The sequence below is a fragment of the Dama dama genome, chromosome 16 (genome assembly GCF_033118175.1).
Source record: "Dama dama isolate Ldn47 chromosome 16, ASM3311817v1, whole genome shotgun sequence".
Classification (NCBI taxonomy): Eukaryota; Metazoa; Chordata; class Mammalia; order Artiodactyla; family Cervidae; genus Dama; species Dama dama.
Window position 1 is genome coordinate 2,942,882 of NC_083696.1, and position 20,070 is coordinate 2,962,951.

The window sequence follows — 20,070 nt, forward strand, 5'->3', positions numbered from 1 at the left end:
TCTTATCTTTAGCCTTCCCCCATTGAATTCAGTCTTCTTCTTTTAATTTTTTGTAGTTTATTGGTGTTAATTGGAATCTTCCCTGGAATGGGCAGGGTGGAAAATGCCCTGGAAAGGGCACGGCCTCTAGAGTCATTTGAATCCCAGGTTTAATCCCTTATGGTCTGAAGACAGGCCATTTAACAGTCCGAGTCTTAGTGACTTAAAGAGGGATGATAATGTGTATTTTGTAGGGTTGGTATGCTGCTGCTGCTAACGTGTCCGACTCTGTGCGACCCCATAGACGGCAGCCCACCAGGCTCCTCCATCCCTGGGATTCTCCAGGCAAGAACACTGGAGTGGGTTGCCATTTCCTTCTCCAGTGCATGAAAGTGAAAAGTGAAAGTGAAGTTGCTCAGTCATGTCCGACTCTTCCCGACCCCATGGACTGTAGCCTACCAGGCTCCTCTGTCCATGGGATTTTCCAGGCAAGAATACTGGAGTGGGGTGCCATTGCCTTCTCCAGGGTTAGTATGGGAGACAGAGATACAGTACTTGTAAAAGTGCCTGGTTTAGACATTCATGTGTTATCAGTGCTTAATAAAAAGTAACTATGAAAATTGTTCAAGGTGAATATTTCCCCAAATCAGTGTTTATCGTCTTTTTTGGGGCAAATAAGCATTGCCCCAGTTACTTTGTGGGGTGGGGTGGAACGTGACCTAGGTTTTCGCGTTGCTTCTGTTTATTTCAGCTTTAAAGGAAACTGAAAGCAAAGCCTCTGTTGAGCCCACTTTGGAGCTTGACTGGAGTTCTCCCTCCGCTTACCGAGGTGCCGTGTCCTCGACGGTAGTTGGGGAAACGTGGGACCAGGTGGCCGGGCTGTCGGGGCCCACGGACAGCAGAGCCTCTGCACCTCCGGAGCGACTGTGGTTGTAGCCCGCCTCTGAACACCTGGGGCTTTTCTGTCGATGGAGGCAGAAGTAGGTTTCTTGAGACGGCCCAGAAGCGGGGGCTGGTCCCTTTGTGCTACAGTCAGCGTCGAGACCCTGACAGCTCAAGTGTCCCTTGCTCCAAAATTTTTAATCTTGTCCTCAATCTAATCCAAAAGACACATTTTAAAAGAAGTTTATTTTCTTCTATTATGAGTAGTATATAATTTTTTCCCCGAAGATTACAAAGAAGGAGAGAAGGGAAATCAGGTGATCACCCAACCACTATTAATACTTTGATGATTCTCCTCCCTGGTTTTCTTCTGGCATAGCTTTTATTTTTTAGCTCGTTTGCAGTTTGGTTTTCTGGTTGTCTTTTTTATATAACATCATGACTTAGAAATATTCACATATTATCAGTTCAGTTCAGTTGCTCAGTTGTGTCTGACTCTGCGACCCCATCAGCTACAGCACGCCAGGCTTCCCTGTCCATCACCAACTCCCGGAGCTTGCTCAAACTCATGTCCACTGAGTCGGTGATAGCATCCAACCATCTCATTCTCTGTCGTCCGCTTCTCCTCCCGCCTTCAGTCTTTCCCAGCATCAGGGTCTTTTCCAGTGAGTCAGTTCTTGGCATCAGGTGGTCAAAGGATTGGTGTTTCAGCTTCAGTATCAGTCCTTCCAGTGAATATTCAGGACTGATTTCCTTTAGGATGGACTGGTTGGGTCTCCTTTATAGTCCAACTCTCACATCCTTACACGACTACTGGAAAAACCATAGCTTTGACTAGATGGACCATTGTCAGCTTTTTAATATGCTGTCTAGGTTGGTCATAGCTTTTCTTCCAAGGAGCAAGCGTCTTTTAGTTTCATGGCTGCAGTCACCATTAGCAATGATTTTGGAGCCCAAGAAAATAAAATCTGTCACTGTTGTTTCCCCATCTATTTGCCATGGATTGATGGGACCGACGCCATGATCTTCGTTTTTTGAATGTTGAGTATTAAGCCAGCTTTTCTACTCTCCTCTTTCATTTTAATCAAGAGACTCATTAGTTCCTCTTCGCTTTCTGCCATAAGGGTGGTGTCATCTGCATATCTGAGGTTATTGATATTTCTCCCGGCAATCTTGATTCCTGCATGTGCTTCATCCAGCCCAGTGTTTCTCATGAGGTACTCTGCATATAAGTTAAATAAGCAGGGTGACAATATCCAGCCTTGACGTACTCCTTTTCCTGTTAGGAACCAGTCTGTCATTCCATGTCCAGTTCTAACTGTTGCTTCACATATTATCAGCTCTTTGTAAATAATGGTTTTAAGATTTTATCGTGTGGCTTTGTCATATTTTATTCTTTTTCATATTCTTGCACGCTTAGGTTGTTTATTTTTTATTGTTCTAAGTAATTCTGTGATGAATGACTGTATATAAAGTTTTTCCTCCCTTATATTTTGAATTCTTCTCCTGAGATTGAATCCTAGGAATGGAATTACGGGGATGGCTGTGAACCTGTTTGCACGTTGTGCACATACTTGACATCTGTAATCTGTCCACAGGGGGTTCTGTCAGCGTATGCTCCGGTCAGTGTATTTCTTGGCTTCTGGATGCTTGGCCAGTTCTGGAGAGGTGATTGATAATTGTGTCATTTCCCAATGAGCTCGCCAGCACTGGGTATTCTCATTAAAACAGTCTCCCTTGTTATATGAACTCTCGTTTTTAATTTGCTCTTTTGGATTATTGGTGCGTTATGACATTTTTTCGTATGCGTGATAGTCACATACGTATTTTCTCTGCTGAACTGTATTAATGAAATAAACCTGTTTTTGATACGTTTAGACATCTAACTCTGCTGAAGTTAAAGCCTCTTGTGGTGGCGGTCAGTTACCCGACCGACCATTCCTTTTTCTCTGGATGACTCTGGGCTGGAGCCATCCTAACAGAGATGAATATTGCTCGTGCTTGACTGCCTCTCTGCCTTTTAAATAAAATCCTTTACCTTCTATCTTTTAAAAATAACAATTTTTTAAGCTATTATAGAAATAACATGCTCACTAACCCTATATTTGAAAATACACTCAGGAAAGGAAAGGAAAAGGAAAGGAAAAAAATCATGTGTTCCCACCCCACCAAAGAGAGTTACTGACATTTGTGCTTTTCTTTATCATCTTAAAAAAAAGAAAGTTCTTTTACACAATAACTGTAGCCTTTCCCCCCCAATATCAACATCATAACATAAAGAATACCCTGTGTTATTTCATAACCTTCATATAATTTTTCTTTGGGTCTTGAATGTTATTTATGTTAGTTTCCACGCCCCCACCCGCTGGCCCTGAGGGTGGCCAAGGAGCACCTGTGCCTTGGTTTGTTCACTGAGCTGTGACAATCAACCCAGCTCCCCCACCCCTCTGCTTCTAGGGGTCTGAAGATTACGAGGCTGCTCTGCTTGAAAAGGCAGCCCTTTTGGCTGAGCTGCACTCAGAAAACCTCAGCAAGAGCGCAGAGAACCACAGACTGCGTAGAAGCATTAAGAAGGTCACCCAGGAGCTGAGCAGCCTGCAGCAGGAACGGGAGAGGCTGGAGAAGGCGCTGGAGGCAGCCCACCAAGAGAGGAGCAAGGGCGAGCACGCCATCCACGTGAGTGCCGCCGCTGGCCCTCTGGAATGGGGGCAGCAAGCCTGGGGGCTGTGTGGCTGGCTTTGGTTTTAGGGAGATAGACATTCATCGCTGAAAACTTAGAAAAACCCCCAAAATAGAAAATGTTTCACTCATCTTCTCATCACCTAGAAATGACCGGTCTTAACTGTTTGATGTTCTGGTCCTTTTATTCTCTCTCTCTCACACAGACACGGACACGCACGTGCACATTATTAGTATCGAGCGGAAAATGCATTTTTAAAGTTTTCTGGCCATGCGGCATGTGCAATTGTAGTTCTCTGGCCAGGGAGTGAGCTCGAGCCCCCTACGTTGGAAGCGCTGAGTCCTAACCGCGGGGTCACCAGGGACGTCCCTGAAATGCATTTCTGTGTCTGTTTTGCTTTTTATTCTTCTGTTTTGGTGTGTGGCCATTATGAGTTTTCTTGAGAAACATTTTTTTTAAAAATATGTGAACACAGTGGTTCATTGCTTGAATGCGCTACTTATTTAACTTGTCTTTACGGTAGGGTGTATAGTTCATTGTACTTTTTTTTGTTTTATAACAAGTGCTGCAAGAAGCATCATTGTACATAAATACTTAATCAACTGATTATTTCCTGATAAAGGCATAATTACTCGGTCAAAGACTATGCATATTTTTAATGCTATTTTATAGATACATTCAAATTGTTCTCCAGGAAGATTACACCACACTCCCTAGAGGAGAGTGATCTTTTTAAAAGACTGCTCTATTTAGCATTGAGTGTTAGTATTTAAAAAACTTCTCTCTGAATTTGGTAGACAAAAATTCTCTCTTACAGTTTCTATTATATTTATTTTTTTGAGAGATATACTCACCTGGGGTTATACCGCCATGTTTTGTTTATTTTCACTGCTGTGCACTGCTCTAGCGTGTGAGTTTATGGTTATTCATCCATTCACTGTGGGTGTTATTTTCACTGCTGTGCACTGCTCTAGCGTGTGAGTTTATGGTTGTTCATCCATTTACTGTGGGTGTTATTTTCACTGCTGTGCACTGCTCTAGCGTGTGAGTTTATGGTTATTCATCCATTCACTGTGGGTGTTATTTTCACTGCTGTGCACTGCTCTAGCGTGTGAGTTTATGGTTATTCATCCATTTACTGTGGGTGTTATTTTCACTGCTGTGCACTGCTCTAGCGTGTGAGTTTATGGTTATTCATCCATTCACTGTGGGTGTTATTTTCACTGCTGTGCACTGCTCTAGCGTGTGAGTTTATGGTTGTTCATCCATTCACTGTGGGTGTTATTTTCACTGCTGTGCACTGCTCTAGCGTGTGAGTTTATGGTTGTTCATCCATTCACTGTGGGTGTTATTTTCACTGCTGTGCACTGCTCTAGCGTGTGAGTTTATGGTTGTTCATCCATTCACTGTGGGTGTTATTTTCACTGCTGTGCACTGCTCTAGCGTGTGAGTTTATGGTTGTTCATCCATTCACTGTGGGTGTTATTTTCACTGCTGTGCACTGCTCTAGCGTGTGAGTTTATGGTTGTTCATCCATTCACTGTGGGTGTTATTTTCACTGCTGTGCACTGCTCTAGCGTGTGAGTTTATGGTTGTTCATCCATTCACTGTGGGTGTTATTTTCACTGCTGTGCACTGCTCTCGCGTGTGAGTTTATGGTTGTTCATCCATTCACTGTGGGTGTTATTTTCACTGCTGTGCACTGCTCTAGCGTGTGAGTTTATGGTTGTTCATCCATTTACTGGGGTGGAATTTGGGGCTGGGCCTTGTCTTTGGCCATCGTAACTGACAGCCTTTTGAGGCAAACACATGTGTCTTCTGTTGTGATTTCTGTCATATCTAAACTTCAGTATTCAGCATCCTTGGAGCAGGACATGGTAACCCACTCCAGTATTCTTGCCTGGAAGATTCCACGGACAGAGATGCCTAGCAGGGGACAGCCCACGGGGTCGCAGAGTCGGACATGACTGAGCACACGCACATCATGTTTCACATTCAGTATCCCGAGAGCCACATCTAGACGCCAGGCCTTGGTGCAGTCGGGCAGGATGGGCTCTGAGGCTGAGTGGTCACTGACAGTCAAGTTCAGTGAGTTCCCTGCATGGGGGTCTGGGGCAGGTCTAGTATGGGAGGGCTCCAGGGAGAGCCTGCAGGTTCCAGGGTCCTCTGGGGGCTGCCCTTAGCAGGGATGGGGCATCAGGATCCATAGTTGGAAGTCCAGATGCTGACACCAATAAGAGGATGAAATACCCTTGTTTGTCTATTTTAACAGAAATTTCAGTAGGCAGCAAGAGAGCAATAATGGAAACTTAGGAAAAAAAAAAAAAAATGTCGCCTGAAGTTCCACAGCCCTCCTAAAGGATCACCCTTCAGCCCTGCTGCATGGGGGGCCCAGTCGGATCAGACTGCGTGTTGTCTGGTCACCTGCTTTACCACGAGCGGCCCCCCTGAGCCTTTCTCTCTCATGGCCATCTCCCCGTGTTGTGTAGGCTCGAGGGCAGTCCTGCTGAAGGCTGCCTACGCTTCATCGAGTAGATTTCACATGATTTACTTGATAATTTCCTGCTCTCTTGGACAGTTTGCCCATTTCAGTAATACCACAGTACACATCTTTGGGCAGTAAGGCATTGTTTTCTTGAAATCCCAAGGATCTGAGGAGTGTGATCACTGGGCCAGATGATACAAATATTTTACACTAGTTAATCACGCTGCCGCGTTACTTGTTCAAAGGGCTGGATTAATTTATGTTGCCACCAGCAGTATTGGAGTCTACCAGTTTGTTGCATGTTATTAAAAAACCTTTTTCTCGTATTTATGCAGTGTTGTTGAACAGCAAGTGTATCTGGGCTAGATGCTGATGGAAATATGTGGCCCGGCCTCTGAATGTTTTAGTTTTTTCTTAAGGGAGATGAAATTGTTATACATGGCAAAATGCAAAGCAGTGGAAAACCCACAGCTAATTCATGCAGCTTATGTATTCAGTGCAGAAGATCCTTGTGGCAGAGAGTAGTCAGGAAAACTTCCTAGGACAGCAGTCCACAAACTTTTGGCACCAGGGACCAATTTCCCTGGAAGACAGTTCTTCCATGGACAGGGGGTAGGAGGGATGGTTTGGGGATGATTCAAGCTCATTATATTTATTGTGCACTTTATTTTTATTATTATAACATCAGGTCTGCCTCGGTCATCAGACATTAGATCGCAGGGGTTGGGGACATTCCTTGCTCTTGGAGGAGATGACACTCAAGTTGAGTGATCAGTGTGAGATTTGAGTCATGTGGCGTTATAGATGAGTAAAGAAAAGACTGGCCAGAAGGGGTCCTTCTGTAGAGGTCAATTTTCATAATCAATTCTTAGATCCTTCACTGTTGGATAATTTTTTTTCTCCCTTAGTTTAGTTTATCCCCTCTGTTCTCCACTATCATTATAAAACTGTTTATTCAGTAGAAATTGGATTTGGGGGCTACATAGATATGTATGTGCATGCGCGTGCACACACACACACACAAACCTGTAAAATATGTAATTGTTTCTTTACCTTATAACTTACTCTTGGTAAACATTTGAAATGGCTGTATAACTGTATATCAAGGGGTACGCTATAAGTTATTTACCTATCCTTGTATTGTTAGACATTGTTGGCTCCATAATTCACTTATTCATGAAAGCCCTGATGCTTCCTAAAGGAATTTTGTACTGCAGTTGATAAGATTTCTAAATAATATGCATACATCTTCATAAGGAGGCAAGGAATGCTTGGCAGGAAGTGGAAGGGGCATATGACGGGGAGAGGGAGGGATTGGATCAAAGTCTATTCTGGGTGGGAGGTTTTCTTTTTTTGCAGGGCCAGAAACTCAGTTCCTTAGGGAACTTAAGCAGAAAAAGGAGTGTATTACCTTGGATAACTAAACACCTGGAAGGACAGAGCTGACAGGAACTCTGCCAGGACCGAGTCTGTGTCTTGAGAGCTGGCTTCTGTTTCTAGCATCCACTTAACTCCAGCTCCGAGCACTTGGACCCACCACTGCCAGGCCTGGTGGGATGGCCACTCCTCAGTTTATTGCAAGAGAGGAAGGAGGACTCTCGCACTCATCCCCTGGTCAGGAGGCCCGAGGGGTGAGCTACCGAGAGGTTCAGCTCGGGTCACAGGCTCGCTCTTCGTCAGAAGTGCGTGCGTGCAGGTGTGAGCTTGTGCTCCGTCATTGGCGGCCTCCCCCAGAGCCCCGTGTTGGGAGGGGATCAGCGCTTCCCCGGAGAGAGCGTGGCTGTCTTTCAGGGCCCTGGTTGCCAGTGCCTGTGTTTGCCTCAGATGCGCATGCCTGTGACTCAGCATCCTTGCGTCTCATCACGGCTGCTTTGCTACATTAAGTCCTACTTGTTTCTTACAAGACAATCTGGCAGTGTTTTTTTCTTTGTGGTGCATGTATTGTATCACAGCAGCATCTCTACTTCCGGCTTCATCCCAAGAATTCGCCGTGTCTGTCTCATCAGTGTGTTCTGTACCCGATCCTGGGGGCACTGGCTTGTTCAGGGTCTGGGGAGATGTGCTGGGGTGACTTTACCTTATGGGGCAAGGATGCATGCAGAGGTAGAGCGTGGCCCACAAGCCTCGTGTGTCTTATCAGCTGCTTCTGTTAACTAAGCTCTTTATTAACTAGAGCCTCCCACGCAGCAGCTGCTATTGCCGTTGCTTTTGGACTGAAACAAACAGAAACCCAGGCCTTTTGGTGGCCCCTGTGTCTGGCTTGGCACAGGAAAGGACTCCATTCCTGCATCCAGCCACATCGGATGCTTTGTGCAGGCCCTCTGCTCGGCCTGGGGACGGCTCCCGAGAGGAGATAGAACTATCCCTGGGAGCATAGAGCAGGACCAGAGAAGGGTCCTGGGGAAAGTGACCTGTGAACTAGTTCTGAAGTGTGAGTTGAAGGTCATGATGTAGGCACGGGAGAGGGGGGTTTTGTGCAGGAGACGAAGGTACACAGGTGCGAGAGTGTGGTGTTTGGCGGAAGAAGAGTTTGGAGCGGTAGTGGCTGGTGCTTTAACCTGGAGAGAGAGCGGATTGTAGAGGGCCTTGTCACAGTTTGGGGGTGTGGACGTGACCCCTAGGCAGTGCGGCCCCCCTTGAGGGGGACTTAAGGAGAGGATTGTTAGGGTCAGGGGTGCAGTTTAGAGAGCCTTGTCTGATGGACGTCTGGAGAATGGCTTGGCTGCAGAGAGCCCGGAGACAGGAAGATGAGAACAGGTGCGTGGCCTGAGAGACCGGCTCCGAGAAACCAGGGCAGAGGGGAAAAGAGAAGGAGCCTGCTCCTCTGCAGTGGGGCCGTTCAGGTGTGGCTTCTGGGCTGTCCGGGTGCATATTCGAAACCTTCCCCACAAGGACTCTTGAATAATCAGCATTTACTTGAACTCCCCTGTCTCCCACAGGTAGAGCTGAAAAACACTGGTAAGAAAACATGTTCCCAAGTAGACAGCTGGGGGGACCTGAGTCACAGCACAGGGGCCTCAGCTCAGGGCCTGTGATGACCTGGAGGGAGGGCGGGGGTGGGGAGGCTCCGGAAGGAGGGGTGTGTGTATCATACGGGCCTCCCTGGTGCCCCAGCTGGTAAAGGATCCGCCTGCCGTGCGGGAGACCTGGCTTCGATCCCTGGGTGGGGAAGGTCCCTGGAGAAGGGACTGCTGCCCACTCCAGTGTTCTGGGCTGGAGAATCCCAGGGACCGCAGCCCACGGGTCACAAAGAGGCGGACACGGCTGAGCAGCCGTCACTTCACTCTCACAGCTGACTCACCTTGTTTTAGAGCAGAAACGAACAAAACAGTAAAGCAGTGATGTGTGCTTGGTCGCTCAGGAGCACTCCAATAAAAAAGAAAGAAAATCAGTTCCAGACATTGGTCTTTTTCTCAGTTCACATTCAGCTAAATCTTCAACATCCTTTTTGATAGTGAAAATTGGTATCAGAGTGGTAGAAATAAAGCAAATATGATTTCTTAGGTGTGGATTTCTTTGGAGTACTTTGCAGTTAATAAAAGGACTGCCTATCTTTCCCTTGGTGCTCACAGCTCTGCAGTTGGGCATAGAACAGGTTATTCCCATTTTACAGATTAACCGGAGGCTCAGAATTTAAATGGCTTTTTAAAAAAAGAATTTAAATGGCTTGATCATGGTCACATAGAAGAGGATAAATAATGTGACATGGATCCAGGACTGTGGGCTCTTTTTAGTTTCAGGACTTTGCCTAAGATACTATGCTGAGGCTATGGCAGACCGTCAATATTTATGTTAAGCATACTGTGCTTTTGGCAAAAAGGAAGACTGATACAACTTCACCTTTTCAGTGGACCACAATAATCTGTTTTCAAGACCACCCAACTTGTACCTGGGTTATTTGAAGCTTTCAAACTTGTCTTTTCTTTCTGTGTTTCAGAAACATTTTCAGAGGTTTATGGACAGTCATAAAATTAAATGCATTAGGTCACAAAAATGAGGGCGACGAGTGGAATGGAATCAGGTGAGGCAGGAGAAATACCTGTTGTGATCGTGGTCGTAGTGCTCGAGGCGGGACTTAATGTCCAGCGGGCAGTTCCTGGCAGCGACAGTGAAAAGGGAAATTCAGTTACCAGGTCTTAAGTGTCTGTAAAGATGAAGACGTTAAGATAAAGGGACCGCGTTTGCTGGCGCTGAGGCCCGAGGGAAGGATTGCCTCTGGTGGGTTTCTATAGAGTTCTCTGAGCAGTACTTGGGGCCCTGACAATGCCCCATTCAATGAAAGCAATTTGCCCAGGGCCAGATCAGTGTCGTCCAAGTTGGGTAAGCTTGTAAGTATTTAGGATTTCAGTCCCCGGGACTGTCTCGCTGTTTCCCATTATTCTCATTTCTTGGACAAGAATTACAAAATCAGTGGGAAATAACACTGCGGCCCTGTCTTGAGATGATCTCTCACTCGAAGCCTTTGCGGCAGTCCCCTGTGAGCAGGACGGGTCGAGCCAGCCTCTCTTGGATGTGATCGAACCATCCGGCGCTCGTGCCAGAACCATGCACTGCCGCCTCACTGTGCCCCTCCTAAGCTTTTTGGAGGGAGACAGTGCCTGTCTGAAAATGCAGCTTGGATCCGAGGCGTCTGAATTCGCGGTGTCTGATGGTGCCTGAACACCGAGACGTTTGGCTGGGAGAGTCAGTTCATTGTTTGTTGCTTTGTTTTAATTGCCTGTGATTGCAGTGACCTGGTGCTGGGCACCTCAGCATGTGTTGTCATTTGCAGTTTGCGCATTTGTTTATTCAAGGGACAGTTACGGAGTGTTTGCACTGCTGCGGGCACTGTTGGTAGGCTCGAGAGAATCCAAGCTCAGCCTCTACCTCGGGAGTCCTGTTCACGAAAAAGATAAAACAAGGTCAAAAAGTGAGGGTCTCACAGATAGATCCCCTTCATTGTATTACACCTCCTCACCAGCAGAGGGACCCATAACTCTTTAAAGAAATTCCAGAGGCCTTTGCGAAAAACAATCAGACCCCACCCCCAATATTCCCAAGTCGATGTTCTGACTGTGATGTTTAAAATGTCCTAGCTTCATGGAGAAGGCAATGGCAACCCACTCCAGTCCTCTTGCCTAGATAATCCCATGGACGGAGGAGCCTGGCAGGCTGCAGTCCATGGGGTCGCTAGGAGTCGGACACGACCTGAGCGACTTCACTTTCCCTTTTCACTTTCATGCATTGGAGAAGGAAATGGCAACCTACTCCAGTGTTCTTGCCTGGAGAATCCCAGGGATGGGGGAGCCTGGTGGGCTGCCGTCTCTGGGGTCACACAGAGTTGGACACGACTGAAGCGACTTGGCAGCAGCAGCATTTTATGAGGTTGTATTGGACAAGGGCATATGTATCTCAGGAGGGGAGCAGAAAGTCACCTATTTTGCAGGGATTTTATGAGACCTGAAGATTAAGGAACTTTCACTGCTATTCTTACCAGTTTCATGTCTGTTAATGTTTTGTGATCCTCAAAGGCCCAATGTTAGTGAATGCAAAAAATCAGGGTGAGGAGACATGTCCATGCCTTGGGGTAGATTGTTCTTCACTTGCTTCTCACCTATCCTGTCCATCTTTACCTCGTGAATTCCAGAAGACTGAGCACTGTTCTGGAGTTTCAGGAGGGGACTTGATGCTGTCAGAAAGGAGGACAGCATGGGCCCCTGCAAGAGGACAGTCGGGGCCTGAGGGTTTAAGTCCAGACGCCCAGAGGGGTCAGGTCCGGATTGGGTAACTGTGTATCCACACTAGAGGCTCTTATTTTAACAAAACCAAATGAAATTAACTCAGGAGTTATGATCCAACCTTTCCATGAGGCAATCAAAGGAGATCCTACACCAATAAACACTGTCCCTGTCACCCGTGGAAAAATAAATAAATAAATAAAAGTAAAATGTCCTAGTTTCTGTGGTCTGGGGCTTCCCTGGTGGCTCAGATGGTAAAGAATCTGACTGCTGTGTGGGAGACCAGGGTTTGATCCCTGGGTCAGGAAGATCCCCTGGAGAAGGGAATGGTTACCCACTCAAGTGTTCTTGCCTGGAGAATCCCATGGACAGAGGAGCCTGGCGGGCTACAGTCCCTGGGGTCACAAGAGTCAGACACGACTGAGTGACCAACACTTGGACCTTTTCTGTGTTCTAACGGGATTGCTTCCTGGTCTCTCACAGCCTTGCTCTCACATCTCTGGCTTTGATAACCTTGTTTGGCTGTGGAGACTCAAGGTGCTTCTGTGTGTGTGTGTGTGTGCGCGCAAGTGTGCATGTGTGTGCACATGTGCGTGTGCGGGCATGTGTGTGCATATGTATGTGTGTGCACGTGTGTATGTGTGTGCATATGTGTGTATTGTGTGTGCATGTGTGCGTCTGTCTATGTATGTGTGCATGTGCATGTGTGCATGTGTGTTTACGTGCATGTATGTATGTGCGTGTGTATGTGCGTGCGTGCATCTGTGTGTATGTATGTGTGTGTGCATGTGTGTGTCTGTGTACGTAGTGGAGGACAACAGGTAAATCTTGGTTTCATACTTGCTGTCTCTGGTTCAGGCGTGCTGTGTGCTGCTCCGGGTGAGTCGGGGGAGGAGAGGAGCAAGTCACAGTCTTTTCCTTCTCCTCTGAGGACCCCAGTTATTAGACGTTGGTTTAGCTTGTTCCACAGACTGTCTTGTAACGCTCTCGCCTGTTATGAGACCTGTCACCTGCTACTCTGACAAGTGCGTGCTTCAGAACCTGGGCCCTCAGCTCTGCAGGGATGCGTTTACTGGCTACAGCCCCAAAATCTAATTAAAGTTGTATCCGTCACCCAACTGGCTGATCCCATGTGCTTTGACAGGGGCGGGTTTGATTCCAGGGTGGTTCAGCCTCAGCCTCTCTGGCCTCCTTGCGTGTTTGAGGATGGGTGACTCCAGGTGAGCTTGCAGCAGCGCTCAGGACGTCTCTTGGTGAGCTGTCATCCAGCGCCGGCGCTTGGAGACGGCGTCTGTAGGCTGTCGGCTGCTCGGTCAGGGCTGAGACCACAGGCCTGAGGTGGTGTGATCTGTTGTTGTTCAGTTGCTAAGTCCTGCCTGACTGACTGCAGCGCTCCAGCCTTGTCTGTCCTCCCCTATTTCCTGGAGTGCTTTTCACCAAGGGTCCAAGCGCCTCTTCCGCCTACCCCCAGCCTTTGTTTTTTAAGGACAGGTGTGAAGATTTTGAATCAGTGTCCTTGTCGGATGTGCAGTTTTAATGACCTGTGTGAGAGAAGTTTAGTCTTTGCAAATCCCAGCTCCTCATAAGAGAGGCAGAATGCAGAGACTTGGGAGTCAGACCCCATTTGAACTCTGGCTCCACCACTTGCCAGCTGTGGGTCTGGGAACCAGCTACTTTGCCTCTGCAGACCGTGATGTCCATTTCTTGTTGGAAAACCAGGCATTAGTTGTGAGGGTTCTATGAGAAAAGATACAGCACTTAGCCTAACACCTGGCATGTCACCAGTGATTAGTAAGTAGTAACTGTTCTGTTTATGGTCTTGGGTGCCAGACATGTAGCAGTCTGGTGGGTGTCTCTGGGACACGGGGGAAATGGTGGCAAACTCAGGTTGGAATCTCAGCATCAGCTGGTGCTTAACTCTAAGCTTCTAAGTCAGTTACTTAATTCTTCTAAACTTACGTTTACTCCCCTAAAATGGGGTCGATGATGTCTAATCTGGAATTAAATAATGGATGATGAGATGTAGGGCAGGGGAAAATGCCCGCTGTGGTTCCCGGCGCGCAGAGGGCGACGCTCAGCACGTAGGCTCCTTCTCTCCCCTCTTTTGCTGCCTTTTAAGCGTGTGGCAGGTGCTGGCTCAGGACTCGGGGTGACACAGCGCCCCCCGAGACTCTGCCAGACCCTGCTGGCTAGTAAGTGTGGTCCGCCCTTTCACCAGTCAAGGCAGCAAAGCCGTACATTCCTTCTTCGATCAACAGTCACCTCTCCTCTGGAGAGAGTGCTGGTGCGTTCCTTCCAACCCACTGATTCCTCTGGGGGGGTGTCAGAACCCTTTTCAGTGACAGACCCTGGGGTGTGCGTGGCCCACGTGGGGCTGCTGGCTTTGAAGGCCGTCTCCATCACTTCTCATCGGGAATTGCTGTCATCTTTCTGGGGCGCAGACAGAGAGACTTTCCTTTATCTCTGGCTTTCCCTGTATAATTTTTGTGCCAGGCCCTGTCCTGGGCACTGAGGAGACAGAACTGAATCAAGTCAGACGCAGTTTCTGAAGGAATCTAGTAAAGAAATACAGCGGAAACGCAGACAAGAGCTGATTAAAGTTGAGCGTGATGAGTGCTCGTGGAGGGCTGGCCCGAGAGCTCTGGGAGCACGGAGGAGGGATCTGCTGAGAGAGGAGGGGAGGGGAGGCCTCACAGAGGACGTGGGTGTGAGCGGAGACCCGAAGGACAAGCCCCTGTGTGCCTGGAGGCCGGGGTGGCCATGGGTTTCCGGCAGAGGGAAGGCCAGGTCGAGGCTGGCGGTGTCGGGAATGAGCCGGCTTGGGACGCGGGCGGGGCTGGGGGGCGGCCGGGTGTGCCCCATTGCATCGCTGGGGTGAGGTGTAGAGATGGTGGTGCCTGGCCTGGTGCCGACACCCTGCGGGGTGCGCCCCGACCCCTGCGCAGTCTGCGCATCCCCGCCTTTGTCCGTGTGTCCGCCCCTGGCTCCCTGGTGAAGCCACACGGAGCCCCCTGCTCAGAATCACACCGCTCGCGTGGGGACTGGTCTCCGTGGCGTGGTCTGTCTCATCTCAGTGGTCTCCGTTTATTGTTTGAGCCTATGAATTCTTTGTTCATCTTCCCTGGTGGCTCAGACAGTAAAGTGTCTGCCTGCAATGCGGGAGACCCAGGTTCGATCCCTCAGTTGGGAAGATTCCCTGGAGAAGGAAATGGCAACCATTCCAGTATTCTTGCCTGGAAAAGTCCATGGATGGAGGAGCCTGGTAGGCTACAGTCCATGGGGGAGCAAAGAGTCAGGCACGACTGAGCGACTTCACTTCACTCATTCTTTGTCCGAATAATGCTTCTGGAGAGAAAACACATGAAGGCAGGGCTGCTCAGGGTGAGTCGCGCTAAGAAGCCGGGCAGCCCCTCTCTCCCCCCACACCCGCCTCCTGCCTCGGTCCCAGGAGCCACGAGGCTCCGCAGAGTGTGATGGGAGCACCAGTATCTTCTGTTCTTTCTGGAAGTTCTTACACCACTGAGTTTCTCTACCTCATTAAGATTTTAGCGAAGTTTCCTTTGTACGTTTAAAGGTAACCACTGACAAGCTTTCTCACAGTGAAGCCTCCTGATAAGATGGAAATTTGATGGATGAGAACCTTCTCATTCTCCATCTGGCTGGAGATAAAACAAACTAGCTGCCTGGCGAAGGAAGTGTGAGGGCCTGCCTTTTCATTTCTAATGTGATTCTAAGATTATAGGGATATTTTATTTTTCATATAATCCACTTAAAAAAAAAAAAACACCTGCTCTGAGAGAGCCTCTGATATGCAAAGGCAGTGCTCGGCTCGGTGCTGGGAATCTTCACGTCGAGGGGTGTGGCCCACGTGGGTGGAAATTGAGGCCGCTCTGCTGACGGCAGCGTGAAGGCTTGCTGGGGCCACTCATTGTGAAGGGTGGCCGTCTGGTGTAGGGTAGGGGTCTTCAAATTTTTTCCCCTTTTCTCTTTGTTTAGAAGCAGATAGACAGATGTATCTGCAGATTCCTGCATTAAAACCCATTATGAACTTCCGTGCTTTCCTCCAGTCAACTGACTCAATTTCTGGAGGAAGGCCTGGGAATGTGCAGTTACTTGGTGCGGACAGCCGGCCAGGCTGGGGCACTGCTCATCCGAGGGCTTTGTTCACAAGCTCAGTTTGAAGAACCACTTGTTTAGTGAAAAGGACACAGATAAACCTGGTTTTGAATCTGGATTCTGCCCCTTTTCTCCTTCGGTTAAAGTGCTGGAGCTCTCTGAACTGCAGTCTCCTGGTTGGTGGAGTGGGTGTTGTCAGAGCCTCTGCTTTGCAGTCTGGCTGCTGTGAGGATTGGAGGAGGTGCGAAGGATGTCAAGTGCCCAGTGCTGTCCAGAGGGCCGTAGGGGTTCGTAGGAAAAAGTGGTGGGTAGGATTTTGGGAGGACGATTGCAGAGGGCCAGAGGAATCAGGGAGGGCTTGTGGAAGGGGTGGCCCTGGGATTGGCCCTTGTCAGAAAAGCGTGCTGTCTCCAGGCAGAACTGGGGAGGTTTTTATGATTTTGTTTCCTGGTGGGGGTGATGGATGGAGACAGGCGGGGGCCTGGAGGGCTGATGGAGCAGTTGGGTGAGATAAAGCCAGGAGGGAGCCCCCCAAAGGGAGCCCGGAGCGACTGCTTGTTAGGGCAGCTTCGTCCTGCAGTTCACTCGGAGCTCCCGAAGGTTCCGGGCAGAGGTGTGAGGATCAGAGGAGGGCGTGTGTTTTGGTGGGAGAACCAGAGTCTGGGGGGCACTTAGACTGTGGCTGCAGTTGAGCAGACGGGGGCCGCGGCTGAAGGCAGTGTGCTGGGCCGGGGGGTGAGGGGCTGAGCTGCGGGAGGAGTCGGGGGTCATTCTCTCTCTGCCCTGACTGCTTCAGCTTCAGCCTGCCCTATTTTAACGCCTCCTCCAGGAAGGAGGAGGGGCCCTTCCGGTTAATCAGAGTCCAGGTTCTTCATGGGGCTGTGCTTTGCTCACGGGTGGGTTACTGTACCCTCGGTTAAAAGCCCAGGTTTCAGATCCTGTGGCTTTCCTGTTGCTGGCTTAGCTGGCCCTGGGCCTGGCTGGGTGGCCTGACGTCCTCACTTGCTCAGTCATCTTGTTTTTCCACTTCTGCCACTACTTGAGTGAGACGACTCAGGCAGCTACCTTAACCCCCCGCGTATCCCCACTGCTCACCACCCCCCCTAAAAAACACACATACACACACACGCACACACAAACCGGCCCTCAGCTTTGCTAGGGAGACCTACTGTGGGTATGAGATTGTCCAGACTTGTTTTGCATTTCACTCTGCGATTATTTCTTAGGTTCAGCATCTTTGAGATCTCGGGGGTGGGAGGTGGGTAGGAGTGAGTGGTGGGGCTGGACTTGGGCGCTGGGTGGCCATGTAAAGGTACCCAGTCTGCCCTGCTCATCTCTCAGGGGCTCCGAGTGGAGGATGAGCTGGGCTTCAGGCCCAGGTTTCCTGTGATGGGGGAGGTATGTGTGGGGGAGCGGGGAGAGCTGCTCCTTGCGTGGGGATGCTGGGCCCACACGAGGAAGCCTGGGAGGAGAGGTCAGCCTGGAGGGGCCTGTGTGGAGAGAGGCGGAGGGGCATCTGCTTCTGTGCTGGGCAGCCGCCTCCCCGTTGGGGATGCGCGGAATCTACGTGAACATCTCCATTTACTGGAAAGACAACACTCACAAAGATTCGTGCTCTCTCTCTCTGGCCGCACAGCTAGTTAGCAGTAGAGCCAGGATTCAAGGCTAGGTCTGCCTGTCTTCACAGCCCAGGAATATTGAAGGAGGTTTGGGGAAACCACCCAAGTTTATCAATTTTCAGTTCTGATTGTTTTGCTCGGGCGAGACATGCCGTCTCCATGCCTCCCCTAAACATTGATTATAACTCCGCTGGGGCCGAGCCCACGAGCCTGTGGGCTGTCTCTCTGTTGCCATGGCAGCTGCTTCTCCTCAAGGCCACCTCCACACACGTTCTCCCACTTCCTGCAGTGGTCCTCTGACTTCAAGCCTTCTCCGACTGTGCTTCATATGAGGTCCAAGATCCTTGGTCCTGCCTCGTTCATTACTCGGGGGCAGGGGGCAGCCGTGTCTCGGGCTGGTTTATTCCATCCACCCCGAGTCCTCGAGAAGCTATGACGTGAGCCCCGGGGAGTGGATTACTGCCCAGTGGAAGCCTGTGTCACGGGGCACTCTTCTGCTTTCTTTGGCTTTAGCAGTAGTGCCGTTGAGTTGGAAGAGCACAGAGCTTGCAGTCAGACTGACTTAGGTTTGAATTTCAGCACCTGAATTACTTGTTATAAAGCTCTGCAAAGGTCTCTCAATCTCCACAAGCCCTAGTTTCCTCTTGGTAAACACAGGACTAATAATACTTACTGTGTAGGCAGTCTTCAGGGTTAGAGATGTTTTATGAAGAAATAAATGCCTTGGCCTTGGTAAATAGTAGTTCTGTTACCAACGCTTATGAGAGAAATAGTTTGTGCTCATTGATGTTCTGACTTTCCTTGAGCTCCTGATATATGCTGAGGGTGCTGTATCCCAAAAAACATATGCACACATTTCTGTGGACTTGCAGGGGCCCTTCAGTGGCAGTCAGTTAAGAACCCCTCAGTCTGGAGGTGTGACAAAACTGTCCTTTGTGGGACCCCGGAACAGGTGGGTCATTTTCGTGTGGTCAGCTCTTTGAGGGAGGACAGCAACGGCATTAGTAGCTTTTATCACTTAGAATAGGTAAGAAGTTGTTAACCTAGGTAGCTGAATTTAAAAAAAGAACTAGAGAATGGAATAAATGATCACCGGACACATACACAGAAATGTGACCAGATATCCAAATGCGGGTCTGATAAGTGTTTTATAAGCAGGGAGCCGGATCTGGGAAATGGTGTAAGTGGACCTATGCACGTGAGCAGTGTGTTCTTTCTACCTAGCCATAAAACATACATATTTTAAAATGAAAAAACTAGACAGGGTCTTTCTAGGATGGTAGACAAGTTTATTGTGAATTTAAAGATGTACCTCAGTGGCTTAACAGAAGATTTTATGGTCCCTTTCTCAGCAGTTTTCAGGGGGAGATTTCTTTAAAAGCAAATGTCAGATGACCATTTGAGTGGGTTGGAATGATTGCATTAGTGCTGATACTGAAGAAATCCGAACCCTCGTCCTTGTGTGGAAGTGAACTGAGAGGCTTGGAGTCAGATAGGTGCTGTCCTGTAGTGACTGTGGTCTGGAGTGAGTTGCTTTAATTACCTGGACTGGTTTGCTCATTAAATAAAATAGGAAGAATCCCATCTGCTTCATTCATTTATTTAGTCATCCAACAGATACTTATTGAGCACTGTTTTGGTTCTCTGTTGCTCCGTAACAAATTATCCCTAAACTTGGTGTCTCAAGACATTGTCATTTGATTATATTTCGTGGTTTTGTGGGTTGAGGGTTTGGGCGGGGCTTAGCGGGGTGATTTTCTGCTCTCCACTGCGCAGGTCCCTCGTGGCATCTAGCTGGTGGGCAGGCTGGCCTGGAGGGCCCCTAACGCTTCATTCACACGTCTGCTGCTGTCTTGGAGGATGGCCGGAAAGCCGAGCCGCTGGGGTTTGTCAACTGGAGCACTTGTGTGTGGCTCTGCAGCGTGGCAGCATGAAGGCAGTCACACATTTTGGATGGTGATTCATAATTCCGAGAGGCTCAAGGTGGAAGCTGCCAGTCTCTTAAAATCTTAAAGCCTGGACCCGGAACCTGACTTAGTGTGACTTCTGCCATGTTCCTCTGGTCCTGGTAGTCACCCCGCGGCCCGGACTTAATAGGAGGCGACAGACTCCGCACCTTTCGGGGGACGGTGTGGAGAGATGAACTGACAGCCCAGCGTCAGCCAGCCCCCCCTGCCCCCTCTCTCACGGCCTCTCGTGCTCTGTAAACAGCGGTATCGCTAACCTTGGCCGCACTGCGCCTGCGTGCCCGCTTGGCCATGGGCCGCCTTTGTCCTGTCTCAGTGTATCCGTAGTCTTTGAAGACTCCTGGCTGCTGCCGCCTGGAGAGAATAAACATGTCTGCAGTCCCTGTGGATCCTGAGTCTTCTTCCAGCTTTCCCAGGAGCGCCTTATCTGCCCTGGGTTCAGTGAACCGTGCGAGCGGCAAGACAGAGGTCAAAGGATTTACGGCTATCTTAAATCTGCCACGGTGCCATTCTAGGTGCTGGAGATACAACAGGAAACAAAATATACAGAAACTCCTGCCCTCATGGAGCTTACGTTCTGGTGCAGGAGACTGTAACCTAGACAGAAGCATAATTAAATGCTTTG

At 49.0% G+C, this 20,070-nt stretch overlaps 1 protein-coding gene across 4 annotated transcripts in view; it reads left to right on the forward strand.

Annotated features, from left to right (window-relative positions):
* CDK5RAP2 (CDK5 regulatory subunit associated protein 2) overlaps positions 1–20,070 on the forward strand; it is a 176,535-nt gene that overhangs the window by 56,952 nt on the left and 99,513 nt on the right. For all 4 annotated transcript variants that reach the window (XM_061163293.1, XM_061163294.1, XM_061163297.1 and 1 more), the window contains exon 12: positions 3,319–3,537. In XM_061163293.1, the coding sequence (XP_061019276.1) occupies positions 3,319–3,537 (219 nt within the window). The remainder of the gene's footprint in view (positions 1–3,318; positions 3,538–20,070) is intronic.